Source organism: Odocoileus virginianus, chromosome 23 (assembly GCF_023699985.2).
Source record: "Odocoileus virginianus isolate 20LAN1187 ecotype Illinois chromosome 23, Ovbor_1.2, whole genome shotgun sequence".
Lineage (NCBI taxonomy): Eukaryota > Metazoa > Chordata > Mammalia > Artiodactyla > Cervidae > Odocoileus > Odocoileus virginianus.
Window position 1 is genome coordinate 23,700,601 of NC_069696.1, and position 25,981 is coordinate 23,726,581.

Below are 25,981 nucleotides of genomic sequence, written 5' to 3' on the forward strand. Positions count from 1 at the left end.
ACTTGCTCTTTTTAATTGTCTGCATTACTAGTTCCCTTCACTGTTACAGACCATTAAGTAGATTCTCTTAAGTTCACAATCTAGATGTAGAGAGATAATGAACTTCCATTCATTGGATTAAGAATATAATTCAATAACAAGTACTTACTATGGTCTCGGAGTTAAGGATAGAAAGATGACTAAACCATGAATCTTGTCCTCAAGGGAGCTCATGGTCTCTCTCCATCCACTGTTTAAAATCAACAAGAGTTTTCAACAAAATGATATAACAATAGTAGGAGGCAAAGTGTCCCAGAACTCTTTCCCAGCACAAGATTTTTCTTACTGGAAATCACTTCATTTGGTAATAATGCCAGAAGCTATGCTAATTTACCTATGTAGGAAAAAAATGGAAAATAAAAAGCAGAAGCATGGAATTTATTTTTAATGGGAGGCATATAATTTCTGGATGCAGAGAAGAGCCTTAAGGCACATAACATGATAAGCAATGAAAAAAAATATTTCTATGACTTCTCCATGTTATTGCAAACTCATTAGTTATTGTCTAATGGTAAACAAAAAGTTGAGCATAAGTAAAATAAATTTGGTTTAAAATTTACAAACTTTGTGTATAGGTTTGGTCTTTATTTCTTATACTTTAAAGTCCCTCATGTATTGAAGATGCATACTACAGTCAGTACAGTGCCTTTTTGACCAATTGCATCAAGTTCCAAAGTGATATTGACATCATCCTCTCATATAAATGCATTTCTCTCACCTTGACTGGCTGCTCTTATGAGAACACCTCTTTCACATGAAAACGAGAAAAGAAAAAAGAAGGATGTGGGAGAAAAATTTATAATTTCTCACAAGTTACTGTAAGCTGTTTTTCTCTATTTTTTTTTTAAACCCAATTAAACCTAACTATACCCAGTGAAGAGATTTTAGTTAAAGAGAGCAGAGGTTCCCCTCTGATGCTCTTCAGGCAAATCCAGGTATAGAAAAGACAAAGAGGGCAGACAAAAAGAATCCCATTGTGGAACTTTGCCCCATTTCTCCTCCTTGTTTTTCTGGATTCTGGGAGCAGTCGATTCTGTTATTTGACCATGAGCCAGGAGTCAGAGCTGAGAAACTCTTGAGAGTTAGTCAAGCATCATTAATCTGATAACCTCGTTTGTAGAAATGGACTTAAAAGAGTTTTCAAAATAGGTCAAAAGTTTTTTGGTTTTTGTTTTTTAATTATCATTGTTTTTCCCTCTTTTTGACAGGGAATACACAGTTATATATATATTTTTTTAATTTTTACTGGAGTATAGTTGCCTTACGATGTTTTGTTAGTTTTTTCTTTACAGCAAAGTGAATCAATTACATGTTCATGTGTCCCCTCTTTTCTGGCGTTCCTTCCCCTATAGGTCACCGTGGAGCCCCGAGTTCCCTGTGCTGTAGAGTCGGTTCTTACTGGTTTTCTGTTTTATACAGAATAAATAATAATGTATGTATGTCAATGCCAATCTCCCAATGCATCCCATCCCCTCAGCTCCCCCTTGACATCTGTACGTTTGTTCTCTACCTCTCAGGGGATACACAATTCTAAAGGGGTTGTTTGGTCTCTGACCTTCCACGTGTGCAGAGGACTGTGGAAGGGAGTGAGTCAACTATCAGAAATACACTCACTGGCATTTAGTAAACTATTTGTTCATATATGTTACCGTTTCTGACATTTATCAATTGTTCGTAATTATCTTTTTTGACATTATTGCTTCTACTCTAGGGAAATTTTTTTCTAAAATGTACTATTAGTATCAAGTGTAAATCTTAAGAGTTACAAACTAAGATTTCAGGGAATTATGATAAATGGATCATGTTAATAATTCCTTAAAGCAGGGGTTGCAAGTTGCTGGGTCACAGGTCAAGCCCAATGCATCATGTTTTGTTTGAATAGAACAGTACTTTGTTTTGCTTTTGTTTTTAATTTAAAGTGCTTCAGAAAGGGCATTCAATCTTTACTCCCTCATTTTTCCTAGGACTCCCTCTTGTCTTTAGTCTGTTGCCTCCTCATATGCAGCTACATCACCCACTGATCCAAAGCATCCAAGTGTGTAACCCTAAATTAATGAGTTTTTATAATCAATAGAAGAAATGTATAACTTGAAAGGCAAGTCAAGTTCTTTACAGTTTCAAAAATGTTTTTTCTGATGATTTTTCACAGGAGGTCCTGAAGAAGGAGCTTGGCAGACTAGAAGAATTCTTTTGGTGCACAAAGACCTGTCACCTCCCTCTGAACCCTGCCCTATGCATACAGGGGATTGATGGTGATGTAAGTTGATATATTCAGTAGATAAGTTGAATATTTTTATTTTGTATTGTTTAGTTCACTGGATGGTTTTGAAATGGCAAAAACAAATTGTGAATTGTTATTATAATTATTTAAGAAAAATTAATTGAATCTCATCCAAACTGCATACTCTGTTTGATGCACTGTGACCAGTTGGGATCACATTAACCACATCAGCTATTTCGTTGGTTTATTAATAGAAGCAGACTCTCAGTTCAGTGAAAAAAATAAAGATACTCCTTACTTAAATTGATTTCTTGACTTAATCAAAACTGGTTGGTTTGGTGACCCCGTGCAGGCTGGTTTAATTCCATGCTTATTTAGATTACGTGTGCACCCTTGCCTAGGACACGAGTATATCATTAGCTATAACATCTCAGTTTTGATTTAATTTAAAATTCATTGATGTTCATGAGTCATGATGCTATGTGATATATTTTGTGATTTTACTCATGCCCGGAAAGCCCTTCTCAGCATCACTGAACTCACAAACCCCTTCTCTGCCAAGTCTCTATCAGTCACCCTTGTCTGACTTAGAATCATTCTTTCTCCATGGGCTTTATTATTTTCTTTCTCCAAAGTCCAAGACTAGAAGACTCTATTAAAAAGGATTGATAAGTGACATTTAGAAGTGAAGAGATTAAACTTTCATACATACACAGTAAATGTTACATAACTGAAGTCTTAACACAGTCAAGGAAACAAATATAATAATTAAGGGAAAAATTAGACCATTAGTATGAATAGAAGAGAGCTTCCTCTTCTATTCATACTAATGGTAGCACAGTGGTGAAGAATCTGCCTGCCAAGCAGGAGACACAAGAGACTCAGGTTTGATCCCTGAGTTGGGAAGATCCCCTGGAGAAGGAAATGGCAACCCACTCCAGTATTCTTGCCTGGGAAATTCCATGGACGGAGGAACCTGGAGAACTACAGTCCATGGGGTTGCAAAGAATTGGATGCAGCTGAGCACGCACACACCCGCACAATGCATGAATAGAAAACATTTTGTTACAAACTTAATGCTGTCACCTTGAAAACTTTTCTGCTACAAAGACACCCTACAAACTTTCCTAATATACTTCATTGATGTATTTTGAACAAAAACAAAACAAGGCATCAATTCCATAAGCTGAGCTGTCTATCAAAGCTAAAATCCAAATCATCACTGATTTTTTTAAAAATGTGTAACATTTTTATTATAAGCAGTATACACTGATTGAGACTAAAGATACATGGAAACTCAATATTGCAAAGACAGCTGTATCTTTTTTTTTATTATAAGTATTGATATATTTTTCTAGCACTACAGTCAAAAAGCAGTTGGGTCCAGTCAACAGTTTTTGAAATGGAAAGGAAGTTTTTTACATAAAAAACTAGGTCATTTGAGCAGCCACATGAGCAATACATAGAAAGAACAATGGGATTGTGGAGGTCAGATGTTATTTTTTATTTCTGCCTTCTTGATTTGTTGTTATTGTTTAAGGAGTAGAAAGATTTGTTTTCAATTAAAATTACATATCATTTATGCCTCGTACAGGCCTTGGGGATATGGAGCCCTGGCTCTACTGGGTGCCTGTGGGAGTGTGCAGGTGAGCTGGCCAGGCCAAGGTCCCCACTACCCAGCAGTCAGCACCCAAAGTGCTGTGGCTGGGACCACGCTCCTCGCCTACAGCAGCCCGCAGCCATCAGCACTTTTCCTGAGGCTGGCAAGTGCCCCAAGGGGAGCCATCTCTTTGCCCACACACTCTGGTACAGCAATGAACAGGCATTGTGGCAGGCAAAGCTCTCACCTGCAGGACATTTTAGTCTGTCCTCAGTCCTACTGAACGACAAGGAGGTCTGAAGGGACACATATCACCTCCGAAGGTGCCATAAATGCAGCAAAATTCTCGTCAGGACCCACATCTGGTTGACCATCAGGGAATCCGTACTTGTAAGAACCTCTGGGAATGTAATGAGTATGTTAAGAGCTTTAGAGAAACCCCTCAGCCAGTGGTTCATCTGAGCACCCACTGAGGGGACAGGTTCTATGAATGAGAGTGTGAGGAGATTTGTCACCACTCCTCCCGTCTCAAAAAATACTAGACAAGGAGACACCTCATCAAGGTGACGAACATGAAAAGCCTTCACTCCTCATCCCCTCAGAGGCACATCAGACAGCCCTTATTGGGGAGAAGTCTTCAGAATATCATGAGTGTGGGAGGCCTTCATTCAGAGTAGGATCTTTTTACAGCCCCAGGCACTTCACACAGGTGACAAACGTTATGTTGAAATGAATGTGGGAACGCTCTCTATTCTGATAGAAATTTTGCTGACCACCAGAAAGTTCACACTGGACAGAAGTCTTACAAGTTTAAGGAATGTAGTAAGGCCTTCAGTCAGAGTAAAATCCAGTGTCAAGTAAGACAGTCAGCGTCAGTCTTACTGACACTGGTTCCCCCATGCCAGGGAACAAGCACATGTGTGTCGGCAGTGTAGAAAAGCCTTCAGTCAGACCTCTAAACTTGTTGATTATGAGCAAATTCACACCAGAGAAAAGCCTTTTGAATGTGGCATGGCTTGGCATTTAGTCTAGTAAATATCTTACTTTATGTTACAGACTTCACACCAGAAAAGCACAATAAATGTGGAAAATACGCAGTTGAGACTCACACTTCATTATATATCACAGAATTCACACAGGTTAGAAGTCCTGTGGATGTAATAATGAGCATGGGAAGGTCTTTGGTTATACCACCAGTCCTCTAGGACCTCAGAGAGCCCATCTGGGGAGAAAGCTGATAAATGCAGTGATGGTGGGAAGTCAATACTGAGCTTATCGTGTGTCAGAAGTCACTCTGGAAAGAAGTCCAGTGGAAAAGCCTGCATACACAGTCAGCATTCGAGTTGCATCATCATCAGTTAACTACACTAGGGAGAAGCACTCAGGCCTGGCTCAATCCGTTTCTTAAAACATGGCCCTTCAAGACAGAGAGCAAAAGTCTTCTTGGGTTTAGCTAAGCTTTCTTTACTAGGAGAATTCTCACCCCTACCTCTTGTTCAGACCACTAATCACAATGGACCATTTCCTGTTTCACTAAGGGATGGTTAGAATGAGAGAGTGGGAATAACTTAATGCAATCCTTCTCTACTCCTGGGAGAGTAAGGACCAGACTTTTCATTTACTAATAGGTTTCTTTTCCTTTTAAAAATCTATTTTAAGTCTATTTCAGCAGTGTTTACTTTGCAACAAGAGAAGTCATATCATCCTTTCCCTATTCTAACCTTTCTTATCTTTCTCTATTCCAGCTCCTTTATCTCATCATTTTTATAATCTATCCTCCAAGACTGATTTATTCTTTCCTATCTCTTGGTTATGGCCTTCCCAATCCACTTTTAACTTCTACTCTGGAGTTCTTTGTTTGCCTTTTCCTATCTAGCAAGCCTTTTCTTTCACCTGTTTACTAATCTATGTCTTTCACAATCTTCAAATTCAGCTCATCTCTGAAATACTCTCTTCTTCAAATGCTTCCTCATTCAACTATGTTACATTGCCTTGTAAATTATTTTTGACTTAATGCAGTGTGTATACTTTCATACCAACTTTTTGCAGGCTCTTTCAGAGGTAGATATGGTGCCTCTTTCTATTTGCATACAGATAGTGGTTTGTGCATACTAGTTGTCAAGTGTGTGTTATTTTTGTTGTGACTCTCAAAAAACAGACTGCATCTGAAAACCAAAATATGAAACAATGAAAGCACAATCACTCTCAGTGATGTAATTACAAAGAAGGGCTTAGTCTCTCTTAGCCCTTTGTCTCTCTCCTGGACTTGGCATGCCTCAAAGACTTCATCACCTCCCCACACCCTGCGCATCCCCAGAGTTGAATGAAGAGAATTTGAAAACCACTGGTCTAGACTGTGGCCCAATACAGGGTTTCCTAATTGAATACCATGACAGGAGTTCATATGTTCCCTGATTGACTGATTCTTGCAGCAAGAATTCATTACTTAACAAGCAGTCTCATCATTTCACTGTAAAACTCAAATTGATTTAGTAAACAAGGGTTTCTGTTTGCTTGAGGATTATGTTAGATTTACATCAATAGGTTAAGAAATAGATCCTTTCCTCTCTTCTACCCATTTCAGACTTCTCAGAAATAATGACATTCAAACTGATCCTGCAAAACGTATTGATCTCATATTTTTACTAAGTTGATAAGTTGAAAGTATCAAATCCTTTTCCTTTTAGTATTGATTTAATTCTTCATTGTCAACATGAACTCTCTAATAACCTAAAAACATATAACCTTTAGCACTCAAACAATTGTAAGCACATAAAAGGAAAATAATGGAAAGCAGTTGATATTGTTTATGATATCGTTCAGCTGTAGCTGAAGATAAAATGTAAAGTATAATTGAAAAACATGAGAACAGGAAATGCATGTTGTCCTATTGTTTGTAAAGATAAGAAAATGTTCATTAACAAAAAGGGAAAAAATGCATTAATCTTTTTTAAGTACCTGATTAATATCAGACATTATAAAAGCCATTTTATATCCATTAGTTCATATACCTATTAGAAAATTGTATGAGGTAGGATTTTTATCCCTATATTACGTTAATATACAAACATTTATCCCGATGTGAAATAGGGATGATGAGTCAGACACAACTGAGCAACTAACACACATGCAAAAAAATTTAAGTAATTTGTCCAAGGTGTTACAGTTGATAAGTGACAGAGTACAAATTTTTTAAAATTTATTTTTAATTGGAGGAAAATTCCTTTGCAACATTGTGTTGGTTTCTGCCAAAGCAATGTGAATCAGCCATAAATATACATACATACAAAAGCAAAGCACCAGGAGCTGGCTGTGGCTCAGATCCTGAACTCCTTATTGCCAAATTTAGGCTTAAATTGAAGAAAATAGGGAACACCAATAGACCCTTCAGGTATGACCTAAATCAAATCCATTATGATTATACAGTGGAAGTGACAAATAGATTCAAGGGATTAGATCTGATAGAGTGCCTGAAGAACTATGGACGGAGGTTTGTGACATAGTACAAGAGGCAGTGATCAAGACCATCCCCAAGAAAAAGAAATGCAAAAAGACAAAATGGTTGTCTGAGGAGGTCTTACAAATAGCTGAAAAAAGAAGAGAAGCTAAAGGCAAAGGAGAAAAGGAAAGATATACCCATTTGAATGGACTTCCAAAAAATAACAAGGAGAGATAAGAAAGCCTTCCTCAGTGATCAATGCAAAAAAATAGAGGAAAATACATTGGAGCTGTGTTCTGAGATCAGGTGGAAATGTGCACGGTGCCCAGAGATGTGCAGAACCACAGGCCGTGCCTCACAGTCAGATACATATAGAGATATTACTCTGGTCTTGGAATGTATTGCTATTTCCCAGGACAATAAATCAAAGAGGCGGACTGAGAGCTCTAAAATAACTAAATAACCAGGTTGTTGAGCCACTAACAGGCATAAGCAACTCGTCACATAAATGAGATGTGCCACAACAGAGATCAAACCCGGAGCCTTTGAAGTGGAACACTGACTCCAAGACCCTAGACTACCAGAACTAACCCTCAGTTCAGTCAGTTCAGTCGCTCCATTGTGTCCAACTCTTTGCGACCCCATGAATCACAGCACACCAGGCCTCCCTGTCCATCACCAACTCTCAGAGTTTACTCAAACTCAAGTTCATCGAGTCGGTAATGCCATCCAGCCATCTCATCCTCTGTCGTCCCCTTCTCCTCCTGCCTTCAATCTTTTCCAGCACCAGGGTCTTCTCCGGTGAGTCAACTCTTTGCATCAGGTGGCCAAAGTATTGGAGTTTCAGTTTCAGCATCAGTCCTTCCAATGAACACCCAGGACTGATCTCCTTCAGGATGGACTGGTTGGATCTCCTTGCAGTCCAAGGGATTCTCAAGGGTCTTTTCCAACACCACAGTTCAAAAGCATCAATTTTTTGGTGCTCAGCTTTCTTCACAGCCCAACTCTCACATCCATACATGACCACTGGAAAAATCATAGCCTTGACAAGGCGGACCTTTGTTGGAAAATTAATGTCTCTGTTTTTTCATATGCTACCTAGGTAGGCCATAAGTTTCCTTCCAAGGAGTCAGTGTCTTTTAATTCCATGGCTGCAATCACCATCTGCAGTGATTTTGGAGTCCAAAAAAATAAAGTCTGACACTGTTTCCACTGTTTCCCCATCTATTTCCCATGAAGTGATGGGACCGGATGCCATGATCTTAGTTTTCTGAATGTTGAGCTTTAAGCCAACTTTTTCACTCTTCTTTCACTTTCATCAAGGGGCTTTTTAGTTCATCTTCACTTTCTGCCATAAGGGTGGTGTCATCTGCATATCTGAGGTTATTGATATTTCTTCCGGCAATCTTGATTCCAGCTTGTGCTTCGTCCAGCCCAGTGTTTCTCATGATGTACTCTGCATATAAGTTAAATAAGCAGGGTGACAATATACAGCCTTGACATACTCCTATTCCTTTTTAGAACCAGTTTGTTGTTCCATGTCCAGTTCTAACTGTTGCTTCCTGACCTGCATACAGGTTTCTCAAGAGACAGGTCAGGTGGTCTGGTATTCCCATCTCTTTCAGAATTGTCCACAGTTTATTGTGATCCACATAGTCAAAGGCTTTGGCATAGTCAATAAAGCAGAAATAGATGTTTTTCTGGAACTCTCTTGCTTTTTTGACGATCCAGCAGATGTTGGCAATTTGATCTCTGGTTCCTCTGCCCTTCCTAAAACCAGCTTGAATATCTGGAAGTTCACAGTTCACATATTGCTGAAGCCTGGCTTGGAGAATTTTGACCATTACTTTGCTGGCATGTGAGATGAGTGCAATTGTGTGGTATTTTGAGCATTCTTTGGCATTGCCTTTCTTTGGGATTGGAATGAAAACTGACCTTTTCCAGTCCTGTGGACACTGCTGAGTTTTCCAAATTTGCTGGCATATTGAGTGCAGTACTTTCACAGCATCATCTTTCAGGTTTTGAAATAGCTCAACTGGAATTCCATCACCTCCACTAGCTTTGTTCATAGTTATGCTTCCTAAGGCCCACCTGACTTCACATTCCAGGATGTCTGGCTCTAGGTGAGTGATCATACCATCGTGATTATCTGGGTCATGAAGATCTTTTTTGTACAGTTCTTCTGTGTATTCTTGCCACCTCTTCTTATCTTCAGCTTCTGTTAGGTCCACCTCATTTCTGTCCTTTGTTGAATCCATCTCTGCATGAAATGTTCCCTTGGTATCTCTAATTTTCTTGAAGATATTTCTTGAAGAGATCTCTAGTCTTTCCCATTCTGTTGTTTTCCTCTATTCTTTGCATTTCCTCTATTTCTTTGCATTTGCTGAGAAAGGCTTTCTTATCTCTCCTTGCTATTTTTTGGAACCCTGCATTCAAATGGTAATATCTTTCCTTTTCTCCTTTGCTTTCGCTTCTCTTTTTTTCACAGCTATCTGTAAGGCATTCTTTGACAACCATTTTGCCTTTTTGCATTTCTTTTCCATGGGGATGGTCTTGATCCCTGTCTCCTGTACAATGTCACGAACTTCCGTCCTTAGTTCGTCAGGCACTCTGTCTATCAGATCTAACCCCTTAAATCTATTTTTCACTTCCACTGTATAGTCATAAGGGATTTGATTTAGGTCATACCTGAATGGTCTAGTGGTTTTCCCTACTTTCTTCAGTTTAAGTCTGAAATTGGCAATAAGGAGTTCATGATCTGAGCCACAGTCAGCTCCTGGTCTTGTTTTTGCTGACTGTATAGAGTTTCTCCATCTTTGGCTGAAAAGAATATAATCTATCTGATTTCGATGTTGACCATCTGGTGATGTCCATGTGTAAAGTCTTCTCTTGTGTTGTTGGAAGAGGGTGTTTGCTATGACCAGTGCATTCTCTTGGCAAAACTCTATTAGCCTTTGCCCTGCTTCATTCTGTACTCCAAGGCAAAATTTGCCTCTTACTCCAGGTGTTTCTTGACTTCCTACTTTACATACCAGTCCCCTATAACAAAAAGCACATCTTTTTGGGGTATTAGTTCTAAAACATCTTGTAGGTCTTCATAGAACCCTTCAACTTCAGCTTCTTCAGCATTACTGGTCAGGGCATAGGCTTGGATTACCGTGATATTGAATGGTTTGCCTTGGAAATGAACAGAGATCATTCTGTCATTTTTGAGATTGCATCCAAGTACTGCATTTCGAACTCTTTTGTTGACCATGATGGCTACTCCATCTCTTTTAATGGATTCCTGTCCACAGTAGTAGATATAATGGTCATCTGAGTTAAATTCACCCATTTCAGTCCATTTTAGTTCGCTGATTCCTAAAATGTAGACATTCACCCTTGCCATCTCCTGTTTGGCCACTTCCAATTTGCCTTGATTCATGGACCTAACATTCCAGGTTCCTATGCAATATTGCTCTTTACAGCATTGGACCTTGCTTCTATCACCAGTCACATCCACAACTGTGCATTGTTTTTGCTTTGGCTCCATCTCTTCATCCTTTCTGGAGTTATTTCTCCGCTGATCTCCAGTAGCATATTGGGTACCTACTGACCTAGGGAGTTCCTCTTTCAGTATCCTATCATTGTGCCTTTTCATACTGTTCATGGGGTTCTCAAGGCAAGAATACTGAAATGGTTTGCCATTCCCTTCTCCAGTGGACCACATTCCGTCAGACCTCTCCCCCATGACCCGTCCATCTTGGGTGGCCCCACATGGCATGGCTTAGTTTCATTGAGTTAGACAAGACTGTGGTCCATGTGATCAGATTGGCTAGTTTTCTGTGATTAATCACATAATCTCAGAACTAATCCTAGGGAGTATCAAATAGTGAAAACTCACACAAAAGAAACCACTGGAATATAAGACCTGGCATCACCCAACCACCAGTAGCACTGTGCAGGACGCCTCATCTAAACAACAAACAAAACAAAAGTACAAACTAAATCATCAGCAGACAGGAGTACCACCTCACTCAGCCTTGCCCATCAGAGGAAAAACAAACAAACAAACAAAACTCAACACACATCTCACCCTATATGAAGCTCACATAAACCACTGGACCAAACTTAGGAGGAGAGAAATCAAAGAGAAGAAAGAATTCGACCTTTTTCAAGGAAAGAATTCAAGTTTCCTCAAAGCCTGGGAAAAGGAGACATAAAATACAATAACTTTAAAAAAAAAATGAAAAGGCAGAGAAATACTGCACAAATGAAAGCACAAACTAGAAACACAGAAGTCCAAATAAATGAGAGGAAATGGGGAAATTACCTGAAAAAGAATTCAGAATAATGATAGTAAAGATGAGCAAATACTCTGAAAACTAAACAGAGAAAATGCAAGAATCAATTAACAAAGACCTAGAAGAATTAGAGAATAAGCATACAGAGACAAACAACACAGCTAGTGAAATTAAAAATACTCTAGAAGGAATCAATAGCAGAATCTCTGAAGCAGAAGAACAAATCAGTGAGCTGGAAGAAAGAATGGTGAAAATAACTTCTGAAGATCAGAATAAAGTAAAAGGAATGAAAAGAACTGAGTATAGTCTCAGAGACCTCTGAGACCATATCAAATGCACCAACATTCAAATTATAGGGGTCCCAGAAGAAGAAGAGAGAAAAAAAGAGAATGAGAAAATTTTTGAAGAGATTACAGTTGACAGTTTCCCCAACATGGAAAAGGAAATAGCCAGTCAAGTCCAAGAGGAACAAAGAGTCCCACACAGGATAAACCCAAGAAGAAACACACCAAGAAGCATACTAATCAAACTAACAAAGACTAACACAAAGAAAGAATATTAAAAACAGCAAGGGAGAAGCAACAAGTAACATACAAGGGAAACCCCATATGCTTAACAGCTGATCTTTCAGCAGAAACTCTGCAGGCCAGAAGGTAATGGCAGGATATATTTAAAGTACTGAATGGGAAAAATCTACAACCAAGATTACTGTACCAACCAAGGATCTCACTGAAAATTGATGGAGAAATAAAAAGCTTTTCAGACAAGAAAAAGTTAAGAGAATTCAATACTACCAAACCAGCTTTACGACAAATATTAAACAGACTTACATAGTCAAGAAATACAAGAGAAGGATAAAGATCTATAAAATCAACCCCAAACAGACAGAAAATGGCAATAGGAGTGTATATATATATAGATATATATATACGTATACATCTATATATATGTAGATATATATAGATATCTCAATAATTACTTTAAATGTAAATGGATTAAATGCTAAAACCAAAATACACAGAATGGCAGAATGGATACAAGACCATATATACGCTGTCTACAAGAAACCCAGTTCAGACCTAAAGACACATATAGACTGAAAGTGAGAGGATGGAAAAATATATTCCATGCAAATGTGAAGCAAAAGAAAGCTGGAGTAGCAATCCCCATGCCAGACAAAATAAACCTTAAAATAAAAAAGATTATAAGAGATAAGGAAGGACAGTACATAATGATCAAGGGATTGATCCAAGAGGAAGACATAACAATTGTAAATATCTATGCACCAAACATAGGAGCACTTCAATACATAAGACAAACATGAACAGACATAAAAGGAGAGATTAACAGTAACACAATAATAGTAGGAGACTCTAACACCTCTCTCACACCAATGGACAGGTCATCAAAACAGAAAATTAAGAAGGAAACACAATCTTCAATGATACATTAGATAAAATGGATCTCATCTATCTCTTCATGACATTCCATCAAATGCAAAAGAATACACCTTCTTTTCAAGTGCACATGGAACATTCTTCAGGATAGACTTGGGTCACAAATCAAACCTCAGTAAATTTAAGAAAGTTGAAATCATATCAAGCATCTTCTCTGACCACAACACTATGAGACTAAATATTAATTACAAGAAAAAAACTGTAAGAAACACAAACACATGGAGATTAAACAACACATTTCTAAATAACCACAAGTTAATGAAGAAATCAAAAGGAAAATTAAAAAATTTTTAGAAACAAATGACAATGAGAACATGACAACTCAAAATCTATGGGATACAGCAGAAGTGGTTCCAAGAGGGAAGTTTATTGCAGGATATATATATCCTACTTTGAGAAACAAGGAAAACATTAAATGGACAACCTAACTTTATACCTAAAGCAGCTGGAAAAAGAAGAAGGAAAAAAACCCATAATTAGTAGAAGGAAAGAAATCATAAAGATCCAAGAAGAAATAAATGAAAAAGAAGTGAAAGAAACAATAATAAAGATTAATAAAACTAAAAGCTGTTTCTTTGAGAAGATAAACAAAATTGACAAACACTTAGCCAGACTCATCAAGTAAAAAAGAGAGAAGAATCAAATCAACAAAATTAGAAATGAAAAAAGGGAGGTTACAACAGACAATGCAGAAATACAAAGACTTATAAAAGACTATTATGGATGGGATGGGGAGGGAGGCGGGAGGAGGGATCGGGATGGGGAGCACATGTAATCCATGGCTGATTCATGTCAATGTATGGCAAAAACCACTACAATATTGTAAAATAATTAGCCTCCAACTAATAAAAATAAATGAAAAAATAAATAAATAAATAAAATAAGAGACTATTATGAACAACTATATGGCAATAAAATAGATAGCCTGGAAGAAACAGAACTTAGAAAAGTTCAGTCTTCCAAGACTGAACCAGGAAGAAATAGAAATTTTGAACAACCCAATTTCAAGCAATGATATTGAAGCTGTTATCAAAAATCTCCCAAAAAACAAAAGTCCAGGACCAGATGGCTTCACAGGAGAATTCTATCAAACATTTAGAGAGGAGCTAATCCCTATCCTTTTAAAGCTCTTTCAAAAAATTGCAGAGGAAGGAACACTTCCCAATTCATTCTATGAGGCCAAAATCACCTTCATACCAAAACCAGACAAAGACAACACAAGAAAAGAAAACTGCAGGCCAATATCACTGATGAACATGGATGCAAATGTCCTCAACAAAATTTTAGCAAACAGAATTCAGCAACACATCAAAAAGCTCATACACCATGATCAAGTTGGATTTATTTCAGGGATGCAAGGATTCTTCAATATATGGAAATCAATCAATGTGATACACCATATTAACAAATCGAAAGACAAACCATATGATCATCTCAATAGATGCAGAAAACGCCTTTGACAAAATTCAGCACCTATCTATGATTCAGTTCAGTTCAGTTCAGTCGCTCAGTCATGTCCAACTCTTTGTGACCCCATGAATCGCAGCACGCCAGGCCTCCTTGTCCATCACCAACTCCTGGAGTTTACTCAAACTCATGTCCATGAAGTCGGCGATGCCATTCAGCTATCTCATCCTCTGTTGTCCCCTTCTCCTTCTGTCCCCAATCCCTCCCAGCATTAGGGTCTTTTCCAATGAGTCAACTCTTCGCATGAGGTGGCCAAAGTATTGGTTTCAGCTTCAACATCAGTGCTTCCAATGAACACCCAGGACTGATCTCCTTTAGGATAGACTGGTTGGATCTCCTTGCAGTCCGAGGGACTCTCAAGAGTCTTCTCCAACACCACAGTTCAAAAGCATCAATTTTTCAGCCCTCAGCTTTCTTCACAGTCCAACTCTCACATCCATACCTATGATTAAAACTCTTTAAAAAATGGGCATATAAGGAACCTACCTCAACATAGTAAAGCCCATAAGTGATAAGCCTATAGCAAACATTGTGTCTTTCCTTTTCCTTAAGTCCCTTTGATAGCTCAGTTGGTAGAGTGGAGCACTGTAGTTGACACTCTAACCGAGAGACATCCTTAGGTCACTGGTTCGACTCCGGCTCAAAGGAGACATATCCACTTTTGGACTTCCCTTGTGGCTCAGCTGGTAAAGATTCCATCTGCAATGTGGTAGACCTGGGTTTGATTGCTGTGTTGGAAAGATCCCCCGGAGAAGGGAAAGGCTACCCACTCCAGTATTCTGGCCTGGAGAATCCCATGGACTATATAGTCCATGGGGTTGCAAAGAGTTGGACATGACTGAGCTATCACTTCACATTCATGTTATTGGAAAAGGCAATGGCAACCCACTCCAGTACTCTTGCCTGGAAAATCCCATGGACGGAGGAGCCTGGTAGGCTACAGTCCATGGGGTCGCAAAGAGTCAAACACGACTGAGCAACTTCACTTTCACTTTTCACTTTCATGCATTGGAGAAGGAAAGGGCAACCCACTCCAGTGTTCTTGCCTGGAGAATCCCAGGGACGGAGGAGCATGGTGGGCTATGGGGTCGCACAGAGTAAGACACGACTGAAGCAACTTAGCAGCAGCAGCGACAAACATTATTCTTAATGGTGAAAAACTGAAAGCAGTTCCCCTAAGATTAGGAACAAGACAAGGGTGTCCACTTCTGCCACTGTTATTTGACCTATTTCTGGAAGTTCCAGGTACAGCAATCAGAGAAGAAAAAGAAATAAAAGGAATCCAGACCAGAAAAGAAGAAGTAAAGCTCTCACAATTTGCAGATGACATGATACTATACATAGAAAACCCTAAGGATAGTATCAGAAAATTACTAGAGCTAATCAGTGAATTTAGCAAAATTACAGGGTACAAAATCAATACACGGAAAGCATTTGCATTCTCATATATTAACGATGAAAAATCAGAAAGAGCAATAAAGGAATCAACCCAATTCACCATTGCAATGGAGAGAATTAAAAATCTAGGAATAAACTTACCTAAGGAGAAGGAAGAACTGTACACACAAAATTATGAGACACTAATGAAAGAAATCAAAGATGACATAAACAGATGGAGAGATATTCCATGTTCCTGGATAGGAAGAATCATATACTTTCACAGTCATATTGTGAAAATGACTATACTACCTAATGCATCTACAGATTAAATGCAATCTCTACCAAATTACCAATGCATTTTTCACAAAACTAGAACAAAAAATGTCACAATTCATATGGAAACACAAAAGACCCCAAATAGCCAAAGTAGTCTTGAGAAAGAAGAATGCAGCTGGAGGAATCAACCTTCTTGACTTCAGATTATACTACAAAGCTACAGTCATCAAGACAGTATGGTACTGGTACAAAAACAGAAAGGTAGACCAATGGAACAAGATAGAAAGCCCAGAAATAAACCCATGCATCTATGGGTACCTTATTTTTGACAAAGGAGGCAAGAATATACAATGGGGCAAAGATAGCAACTTCAGTAAATGGTGCTGGGAAAACTGGACAACTACATATAAAAGAATGAAATTAAAACACTTCCTAACACCATACACAAAGATAAACTCAAAATGGGTTAAATACCTAAATGTAAGACCAGAAACTATAAAACTTTTAGAGAAAAACATAGGCTGAACACTGGATGACATAAATCAAAGCAAGATCCTCTATGACCCACCTCCTTACAAAAGTAAACAAGTGTTTAGTTCTTTGGCCCATTTTTTGATTGGGTCATTTATTTTTCTGGAATTGAGCTGCAGGAGTTGCTTGTTTTTTGAGATTAATCCTTTGTCTGTTGCTTCATTTGCTATTATTTTCTCCCATTCTGAGGGCTGTCTTTTCACCTTGCTTATAGTTTCTTTTGTTGTGCAAAAGCTTTTAAGTTTCATTAGGTCCCATTTGTTTATTTTTGCTTTTATTTCCAATATTCTGGGAGGTGGGTCATAGAGGATCCTGCTGTGATTTATGTTGGAGAGTGTTTTGCCTATGTTCTCCTCTAGGACTTATAGTTTCTGGTCTTACATTTAGATCTTTAATCCATTTTGAGTTTATTTTTGTGTATGGTGTTAGGTGTTCTAGTTTCATTCTTTTACAAGTGGTTGACCAGTTTTCCCAGCACCACTTGTTAAAGAGGTTGTCTTTTTTCCATTGTATATCCTTGCCTCCTTTGTCGAAGATAAGATGTCCATAGGTACGTGGATTCATCTCTGGGCTTTCTATTCTGTTCCATTGGTCTGTATTTCTGTCTTTCTGCCAGTACCATACTGTCTTGATGACTGTGGCTTTGTAGTAGAGCCTGAAGTCAGGCAGGTTGATTCCTCCTACTAAACTAAACAGACATTTCTCCAAAGAAGACATACAGATGGCTACCAAACACATGAAAAATGCTCAACATCACTCATTATCAGAGAAATGCAAATCAAAACCACAACGAGGTACCATTACATGCCAGTCAGGATGGCTGCTATCCAAAAGTCTACAAGCAATAAATGCTGGAGAGGGTGCGGAGAAAAGGGAACCCTCTTACACTGTTGGTGGGAATGCAAACTAGTACAGCCACTATGGAGAACAGTGTGGAGATTCCTTAAAAAACTGGAAATAGAACTGCCATACGACCCAGCAATCCCACTCCTGTGCATACACACTGAGGAAACCAGATTTGAAAGAGACACGTGCACCCCAATGTTCATTGCAGCACTGTTTATAATAGCCAGGACATGGAAGCAACCTAGATGCTCATCAGCAGACGAATGGATAAGAAAGCTGTGGTACATATATACCATGGAATATTACTCAGCCATTAAAAAGAATTCATTTGAATCAGTTCTAATGAGATGGATGAAACTGGAGCCCATTATACAGAGTGAAGTAAGCCAGAAAGATAAATGGAATTTTAAAAGATGGTAATGATAACCTTATATGCAAAACAGAAAAAGAGACACAGATGTACAGAACAGACTTTGGGACTCTGTGGGAGAAGGCAAGGGTGAGATGTTCTGAGAGAATAGCATTGAAACAAGTATACTATCAAAGGTGAAACAGATCACCAGCCCAGTTTGGATGCATGAGACAAGTGCTCAGGGCTGGTGTGCTGGGAAGACCCAGAGGGATGGGATGGGGAAGGAGGCGGGAGGGGGGAATGGGACGGGGAACACATGTAAATCCATGGCTGATTCATGTCAATGTATGGCAAAAACCACTACAATATTGTAAAGTAATTAGCCTCCAACTAATAAAAAAAAGAAAAGAAAAGAAAAAAAAGTAAACAAGTGGGACCTGATTAAATTTAAAAGCTTTTACACAGAAAAGGAAACTATAAGCAGGATGAAAAGAAAACCCTCAGAATGGGAGAAAATAATAGCAACTGAAACAACTGACAAAGGATTAATTTCCAAAATATACAAGCAGCTCATACAACTCAATGCCAGAAAAACAAACAACCCAATCAAAAAGTGGGAAAAAGACCTAAACAGACATTTCACCAAAGAAGACATATGGATGGCTAACAAGCACGTGAAATGATGCTCAACATCACTCATTATTAGAGAAATGCAAATCAAAACTATAATGAGATATCACCTCACACTGATCAGAATGGCCATCATCAAAAAGTCTACAAACAATAAATGCCAGAGAGGGTGTGGAGAAAAGAAAACACTCTGGCACTGTTGGTAGGAATGTAAATTGATACAGCCACTATGTAAGATGGTATGGGGATTCCTTAAAAAGCTAGGAAAGAAAACACCATATGACTCAACAATCCTACTCCTAAGCATATACCCTGAGGAAACAAAACTTGAAAAAGACACATGTATCCCATTATTCATTGCAACACTATTTACAATAGGTAGAAGATGGAAGCAACCTAGATGAATGGATAAAGAAGTTGTGGTATATAAACACAATGGAATATTACTCAGCCATAAAAAGGAACACATTTGAGTCAGTTCTAATGAGGTGGATGAACCTAGAACCTGTTATATAGAGTGAAGTGAGTTTGAAAGAGAAAGATAAATACTGTATTCTAACACATATATATGGAATCTAGAAAAATGGTACTGAAGAATTTATTTATAGGGCAACAATGGAGAAACAGATATAGAGAATAGACTTAAGGACATGGGGAGAGGTGAGGAGAGGGTGAGATGTATGGAGAGAGTGACATGGAAACTTAAATTACCATGTGTAAAATAGATAGCCAACTGGAATTCTGTATGGCTCAGGAAACTCAAACAGGGGCTCTGTATCAACCTAGAGGGATCGGATGGGGGGCGGGAAATGGGAGGAAATTTCAAAAGGGAGGGTATATATGTATACCAATGGCTGACTCATTTTGAGGTTTGACAGAAAACAGCAAAATTCTGTAAAGAAATTATCCTTCAATAAAAAATAAATTAATTTACAAAAATAAATAAGGGAAAATAATAGAATGGGAAAGACTAGGGATCTCTTCAAGAAAAGTACAGATACCAAGGGAACATTTCATGCAAAAATGGCACAATATAGGACAGAAATGGTATGGACCTAACAGAAGCAGAAGATATTAACAAGAAGTGGCAAAAAAACACAGAAGAACAAAAAAGATCTTCATGACACAGATAACGACGATGGTGTGATCACTCACCTAGAACCAGGCATCCTGGAATGCGAAGTCAAGTGGGCCTTAGGAAGCAAACTATGAACAAAGCTAATGGAGATGACAGAATTCCAGTTGAACTATTTCAAATACTAAAAGATTATGCTATGAAAGTGCTGCACTCAATATGTCAGCAAGTTTGGATACTCAGCAGTGGCCACAGGACTGGAAGAGGTCAGTTTTCATTCCAATCCCAAAGAAAAGACAATGCCAAAGGATGCTCAAACTACCGCACAATTGTACTCATCTCATGTGCTGACAAAGTAATGCTCAAAATTCTCCAAGTCAGTCTTCAACAGTACATGAACCATGAACTTCCACATGTTCAAGCTGGATTTAGAAAAGGCAGAGGAACCAGAGATCAAATTGCCAACATCCGCTGGATCATTGAAAAAGCAAGAGAGTTCCAGAAAAACATCTACTGCTTCATTGAATATGCCAAAGCCTTTGACTTTGTGGATCACAACAAAGTGTAGAAAATTCTTCAAGAGATAGAAATACCAGGCCACTTGACCTGTCCCCTGAGAAATCTGTATGCAGGTCAAGAAGCAACAGTTAGAACTGGACATGGAACAACAGACTGTTTCCAAATTGAGAAAAGAATACTTCAAGGCTATATATTTTCACTTATTTAACTTATATGCAGAGTACACCATGCAAAATGCCAAGCTGGATGAAGCACAAGCTGGAATCAAGATTCCTGGGAGAAACATCAGTAACCTCAGATATGCAGATGACACTACCCTTATGGCAGAAAGTGAAGAACTAAAGAGCCTCTTGATGAAAGTGAAAGAGGAGAGTGAAAAAGTTGGCTTAAAGCTCAACATTCAGACAACTAAGATCATGACATCTGGTCCCATCACTTCATGGCAAATAAATGGGGAAATAATGGAAACAGTGAGAGACTTTATTTTGGGGGCTCCAAAATCACTGCAGATGGTGACTGCAACCATGAAATTAAAAGACACTTACTCCTTGCAAGAAAATTTATGACCAACCTAGAAAGCATATTAAAAAGCAGAGACATTTCTTTGCTAGCAAAGGTCTGTTTGTCAAAGCTATGATTTTTCCAGTAGTCATGTATGGATGTGAGAGGTGGACTATAAAGAAAACTGAATGCCGAAGAATTGATGGTTTTGAACTGTGGTGTTGGAGAAGACTTTTGAGAGTCCCTTGGACTGCAAGGAGATCTAACCAGTCCATCCTAAAACAGATCAGTCTTGGTTGTCCATTGGAAGGACTGATGTTGCTGAAACTCCAACACTCTGGCCACCTGATGCAAAGAACTGATTCACTGGTAAAGACCCTGATGCTAGGAAAGATTGAGGGCAGGAGGAGAAGGGGACGACAGAGGATGAGATGGTTGGATAGCATCACCGACTCAATGGACATAAGTTTGAGTAATCTCCAGGAGTTGGTGATGGACAGGGAGGGCTCGCATGCTACAGTCCATGGGGTCGCAAAGAGTCAGAAACGACTGAGCAATTGAACTGAAATGATGTATGTGTGTGTGTGTGTTTATTCAGGCTTCCAAGTTGGCTGAGTACTAAAAATTTGCCTGCTTAAGCAGGAGACACACGTTTGATCCCTGAGTCAGGTAGATTGTCTACAGAGCAAATGGCAACCTACTCCAGCATTCCTGCCTAGAAAATCCCATGAACAGAGGAACCTGGAAGGCTACAGTCCATGAGGTCACAGAGTTGGACATGACTCAGAAACTAAACAAAAATAACAACGTACATATTGTTGTTGAACCTCCCTCCCACCTCCCCATCCTACCCTCTATGTTGTCACAGAGTACCATGCTGAGCTGTCTTCTCTGTTATATAGACACTTCCCACTAGCTATCTGTTTCACATGTGGTAGTGTATATATCAGTGCTACTCTTTCCTTTCATCTCACCCTCTTCCTCCTCCACGGTGTCCACAGGTTCGTTCTCAACAATTACATCTCTATTCCTGCCCTGCCAAAAGGTGCATCAGTACCATTTTTCTAGATTCCATCAGTTCAGTTCAGTCACTCAGCCATGTCCGACTCTGTGACCCCATGGACTGTAGCATGCCAGGCTTCCCTGTCCATCACCAACTCCTGGAGCTTGCTCAAACTCATGTCCATTGAGTCAGTGATGCCATCCAACCATCTCATCCTCTGTTGTCCCCCTCTCCTCCTGCCTTCGGTTTTTCCCAGCATCAGGGTCATTTCAAATGAGGCCACTCTTTGCATCAGGTGGCCAAAGTATTGGAGTTTCAGCTTCAACATCAGTCCTTCCAATGAATATTCAGGACTGATTTCCTTTAGGATGGATTGGCTGGATTGGCTAGATCCCACATATATGTGTTAATACAAAATATTTGTTTTTCTTTATGGCTTACTTCACACTGTGCGTGCATTCTAAGTCGCTCCAATCGTGTCTGACTCTGCAACCCTATGGATTGTAGACTGCCAGGCTCCTCTGTCCAACAGATTCTCCAGGAAAGAATACTGGAGTGGGTTGCCATGCCCTCCTCCAGGGGATCCTCCCAACCCAGGGATCAAACCCACATTTCTTATGTCCCCTGCATTGGCAGGCACATTCTTTACCACTGGAGCCACCGGGGAAGCCAGCTTCCCTCTGTATCAGAGTCCAAGTTTGTATTCAGGGCTTTCTTAACTCTCTATCCATGTTTCCTTAAAATATGCTATTGAGCAGAAAGAATGAAAAAAGAAATATATATTTTTTAAATAGCAATTTCATCTTTTAGATATTAACCAACCAGTAAAAGCACAATACCTACATACTACTTAGTTTATTTAAACCCCCTACACACCATCACTGCTCAGTGAGGGAAAAATGTCCTTGAAGATTTATAACCTGCTGAAAAGCTGGCTTTTCAGTTTACAAATGAAGGCTTTGGTTGGTAGACTAAAGCCTTTTTTTAAATAAATATGTTTCTTTGTTTCAAAGTGTAAAAATTATTCATATGTGTTACATTTGCTCATATAACAGATTCCGCTGGGGCCATGATTTCAAACTGTTCTTTTTGCTTTATTTTGCTCACCATATTTCTCTTGCTTTTGTCCTGTAGGCATGTTCATATTTCACATCTAATGCTTTGCCGTTGAAGATTACTTTCATTAATGCCAATCCAATGGGCGAAAACATCAGTGTCATTTTTAAGGTACAGTAGCTCTCCTGAAACATCAAATTGATCCCATAGATAGGACTATTGATTTATTACTCAGAAAAATAGTATAGCTCTATTCCTCTGGCAACAGCACAGAAGATGCCAGTTATTTTCGATTCCTCATTTTCACAGAATTATAGTACATGCCAAACTATGATTGGCAATAAATCCAAACTTACTGGCTCAAAGCCAGTGAATCTTCAGTGCAAAACTCTTGGAGGTATGTTTCAATAAATGAAATTATATGATCACTGTTGAGTAGTACAGAAAGCAGAATTGTGGTAAGTTTCTCGGGGGAGAGTCTTCTTTTGGCCTTCATATTAAATTTGAATCAAAATCAGCTGAAACTCAAATGATATGATTTAGCATAAAATTTTTCTTAGTGAGCACTTGCTTATTTTAGTAATTTGGGTTGTTGTCTTCTTTTTAAATAAAACATAAATATGGGCCATAGCAGTCTTTATCATGAATCCCATGGGCCCAGTAGAGTAAAAAGTTACCTACAGTTCAGTAGGAACAAAGGAAACATTTGCCGGTCATTCGATTAATGTGTTAAATGACTCAGCCAAACCAGAAAACAAGGTCTCAGAGTGGAATTTGTATTCAATTCTGACTAGTTTAAGGATCACACTTGTTAGTACATCCATATTTTTGCTGTGATCTGTGTAACCTCAAGCATTAAGAGTTCCCCCAGCACTGCATTTTTAGTGAAGGAAAAAAAAAAACCACACAAAATCTCATTGTGGCACACAGTCTTCTGCATATAATTTAGAAAGCATTTTCAAAACTGAGCCTCTTGGTAGCTAACAGCATAGAACTGTCCTTCCCCTTTGGACATTTTCCATTTCCTTCACCTATGCTAGAAAATCACCCTTTGTGATTTCTTGTTATCAAAGGCCATTTATTCTGAAAACTCTGTAACTGCCTTCAAAGTAAGAGAAGCCGATGAGTCAGTCTGATGAATCATATATGTGCTATTTATACTCCCAGTCAAGAAGCTCCAGGTAATTTAACTGTATATCAGTGTATAAATTTGTAACACATCAAATACATTACTTTTAAAGAGATGTCACTTGGCTGAGTTTGAAACTTGAATGAATGTTTGTCTAGCCTCTCTTCACCAGACTTTGACGTTAAGAGGCTGCACATGGATAGTAAATTGAAATATTGGTATCAAGGAACAACATTCCAAGACACTTCTAATTTGATGGCTAAAGCTTCTATAATCATTTAAAAGAAAGTTCTTATTTTCTTTGATCTTCTATCAGAAACACAGGGTACTCTTAGTGCTAACAGAACAACTGAAACCACCCTAAGTCAGACTGGAAAGTTATTCAGAGAAGGGAATGACATATACTGTTGTTGAAAACTTTCAATGAAATTCAAGGAGAAACCCAGAGTCTATAATTTTGTTTCTAACAGGCTGGAGATGATCTCCGTCAGGATATGCTTGTTCTGCAGATTATTCAAGTGATGGACAATATTTGGCTGCAGGAGGGCCTAGATATGCGAATGATCATTTACAGATGTCTATCCACAGGAAAAGGCCAAGGTCAGTATAGATTAGAAAGCTGACTTACTTTACTTATCTCATACATTTATTGGTAATATGCCCTCAGACTTTCTACAACTTTCATTTTAGATGACAAATTTTAAAATCCAAAGAACTAAACATAGTCATTCTTCTTTTTTTTTAACAAAGAATTAGTTTTAAAAACAATAAGTCAAGATAATTTAATATCATCAAGTGATAAAGTCACTTCAGTCGTGTCTGACTCTTTGTGGCTCTATGGACTGTAGCCCGCCAGGCTTCTCTGCCCATGGGATTCCAGGCAAGGATACTGGAGTGAGTTGCCATTTCCTCCTCCTCCAGAGGATCTTCCCAACCCAGGGATCAAATTTGCATCTCTTATGTCTTCTGCTTTGGCAGGCAGGTTCTTTACCACCACTAGCACCACCTGGGAAGCCCCAAACATAGTCGTTCTTCTTTTAAAAAAAAAAGAATTCGTTTCAAAAACAATAAACAAAGATGATTTATATAAAGCATAATGTCCTTCTAAATATTAATCAGGACTCTGACAATGCAAATGTTAACTGTAATATTCTTTTGAGTGTCTTTAAGGATTATTTACATTAATAATTCATATTTTTTCTCTTTTTTAAGCTGATAATAGAAAGATCTGCTTATTCATAAAAATTACAATTGTTTCCAATTAAGACAAAATTTACAAAGTTGCAAACACTTAAAGGAGTTTTGAAAATTCGAAATAAGTTATAAACATGCACTTAGTTTCTGAAAGACTTTTGAGTAAAATGTGATATCAACAATCAAAGATGATCTCTATGCAAACTTTGAACTTACTTCAGCATTTCTCTTTATAAAAGCCAAGATGTTAATATGGAAATATAATTACATATGTACACATTTTCAATGAAAATAAAATGTTGAGGATCCACACAAATAAGCAGACATCAGAAGTAAAAGTTGTACTTAATTACAATTATGCTAAATTGAAGAAATAATTTCTAAGGTATCATGATTTTCTTACATGTGGCCATTGCCACTTAAAATTTCATTAAATTAATTGGTATGAAATATAGACAATATGGGCTTCCCAGGTGATACTAGTGCTAAGGAATCTGCTGCCAGTACAGCAAAGACACAAAAGACCCAAATTCAATCTGTGGGTTGGCAAGATCCCCTGGAGAAGGAAATGGCAACCCACTCCAGTATTCTTGCCTGGAAAATCCCATGGACAGAGGAGCCTGGCAGGCTACAGTCCATGGGGTTGCAAAGAGTCAAACAAAACTGAGCACTAGTCAGCAGCAGCATAGAAGATATATCTGCATAAACAAAGGGATAAAATAATCATAGAATTGGAAAAGGGATTATGTTGTTTTTTTTTTTTTTTAATTCAGACAGAACTACAATTTAAACCCATCATCTTAAAAGAAAAACTGCTACTGCCTCCATGCACCCTTCAGTTCCTGGGGTCCCATACCTAGGCTCAGTCCCCAAGCCAACTGAGATTCAAGATTTTAGAAGCTAAACATGGAAGCATCTCCTAGTTAACTTGCAGCTAGATAGTTCAGGGTTACTGTTACAAGTCAAACTACCCAATTATTTTG

General features: G+C 38.4%; 1 protein-coding gene and 1 non-coding gene across 6 annotated transcripts in view; both read left to right on the forward strand.

The window, feature by feature from the left end:
- PIK3C2G (phosphatidylinositol-4-phosphate 3-kinase catalytic subunit type 2 gamma) overlaps positions 1–25,981 on the forward strand; it is a 440,932-nt gene that overhangs the window by 266,488 nt on the left and 148,463 nt on the right. For all 5 annotated transcript variants that reach the window (XM_070453682.1, XM_070453686.1, XM_070453683.1 and 2 more), the window contains 3 exons: positions 2,189–2,296; positions 22,754–22,846; positions 24,275–24,404. In XM_070453682.1, the coding sequence (XP_070309783.1) occupies positions 2,189–2,296; positions 22,754–22,846; positions 24,275–24,404 (331 nt within the window). The remainder of the gene's footprint in view (positions 1–2,188; positions 2,297–22,753; positions 22,847–24,274; positions 24,405–25,981) is intronic.
- TRNAY-GUA (transfer RNA tyrosine (anticodon GUA)) lies at positions 15,061–15,154 on the forward strand. The gene is made up of 2 exons: positions 15,061–15,097; positions 15,119–15,154. It is a non-coding gene; the product is annotated as a tRNA-Tyr (tRNA).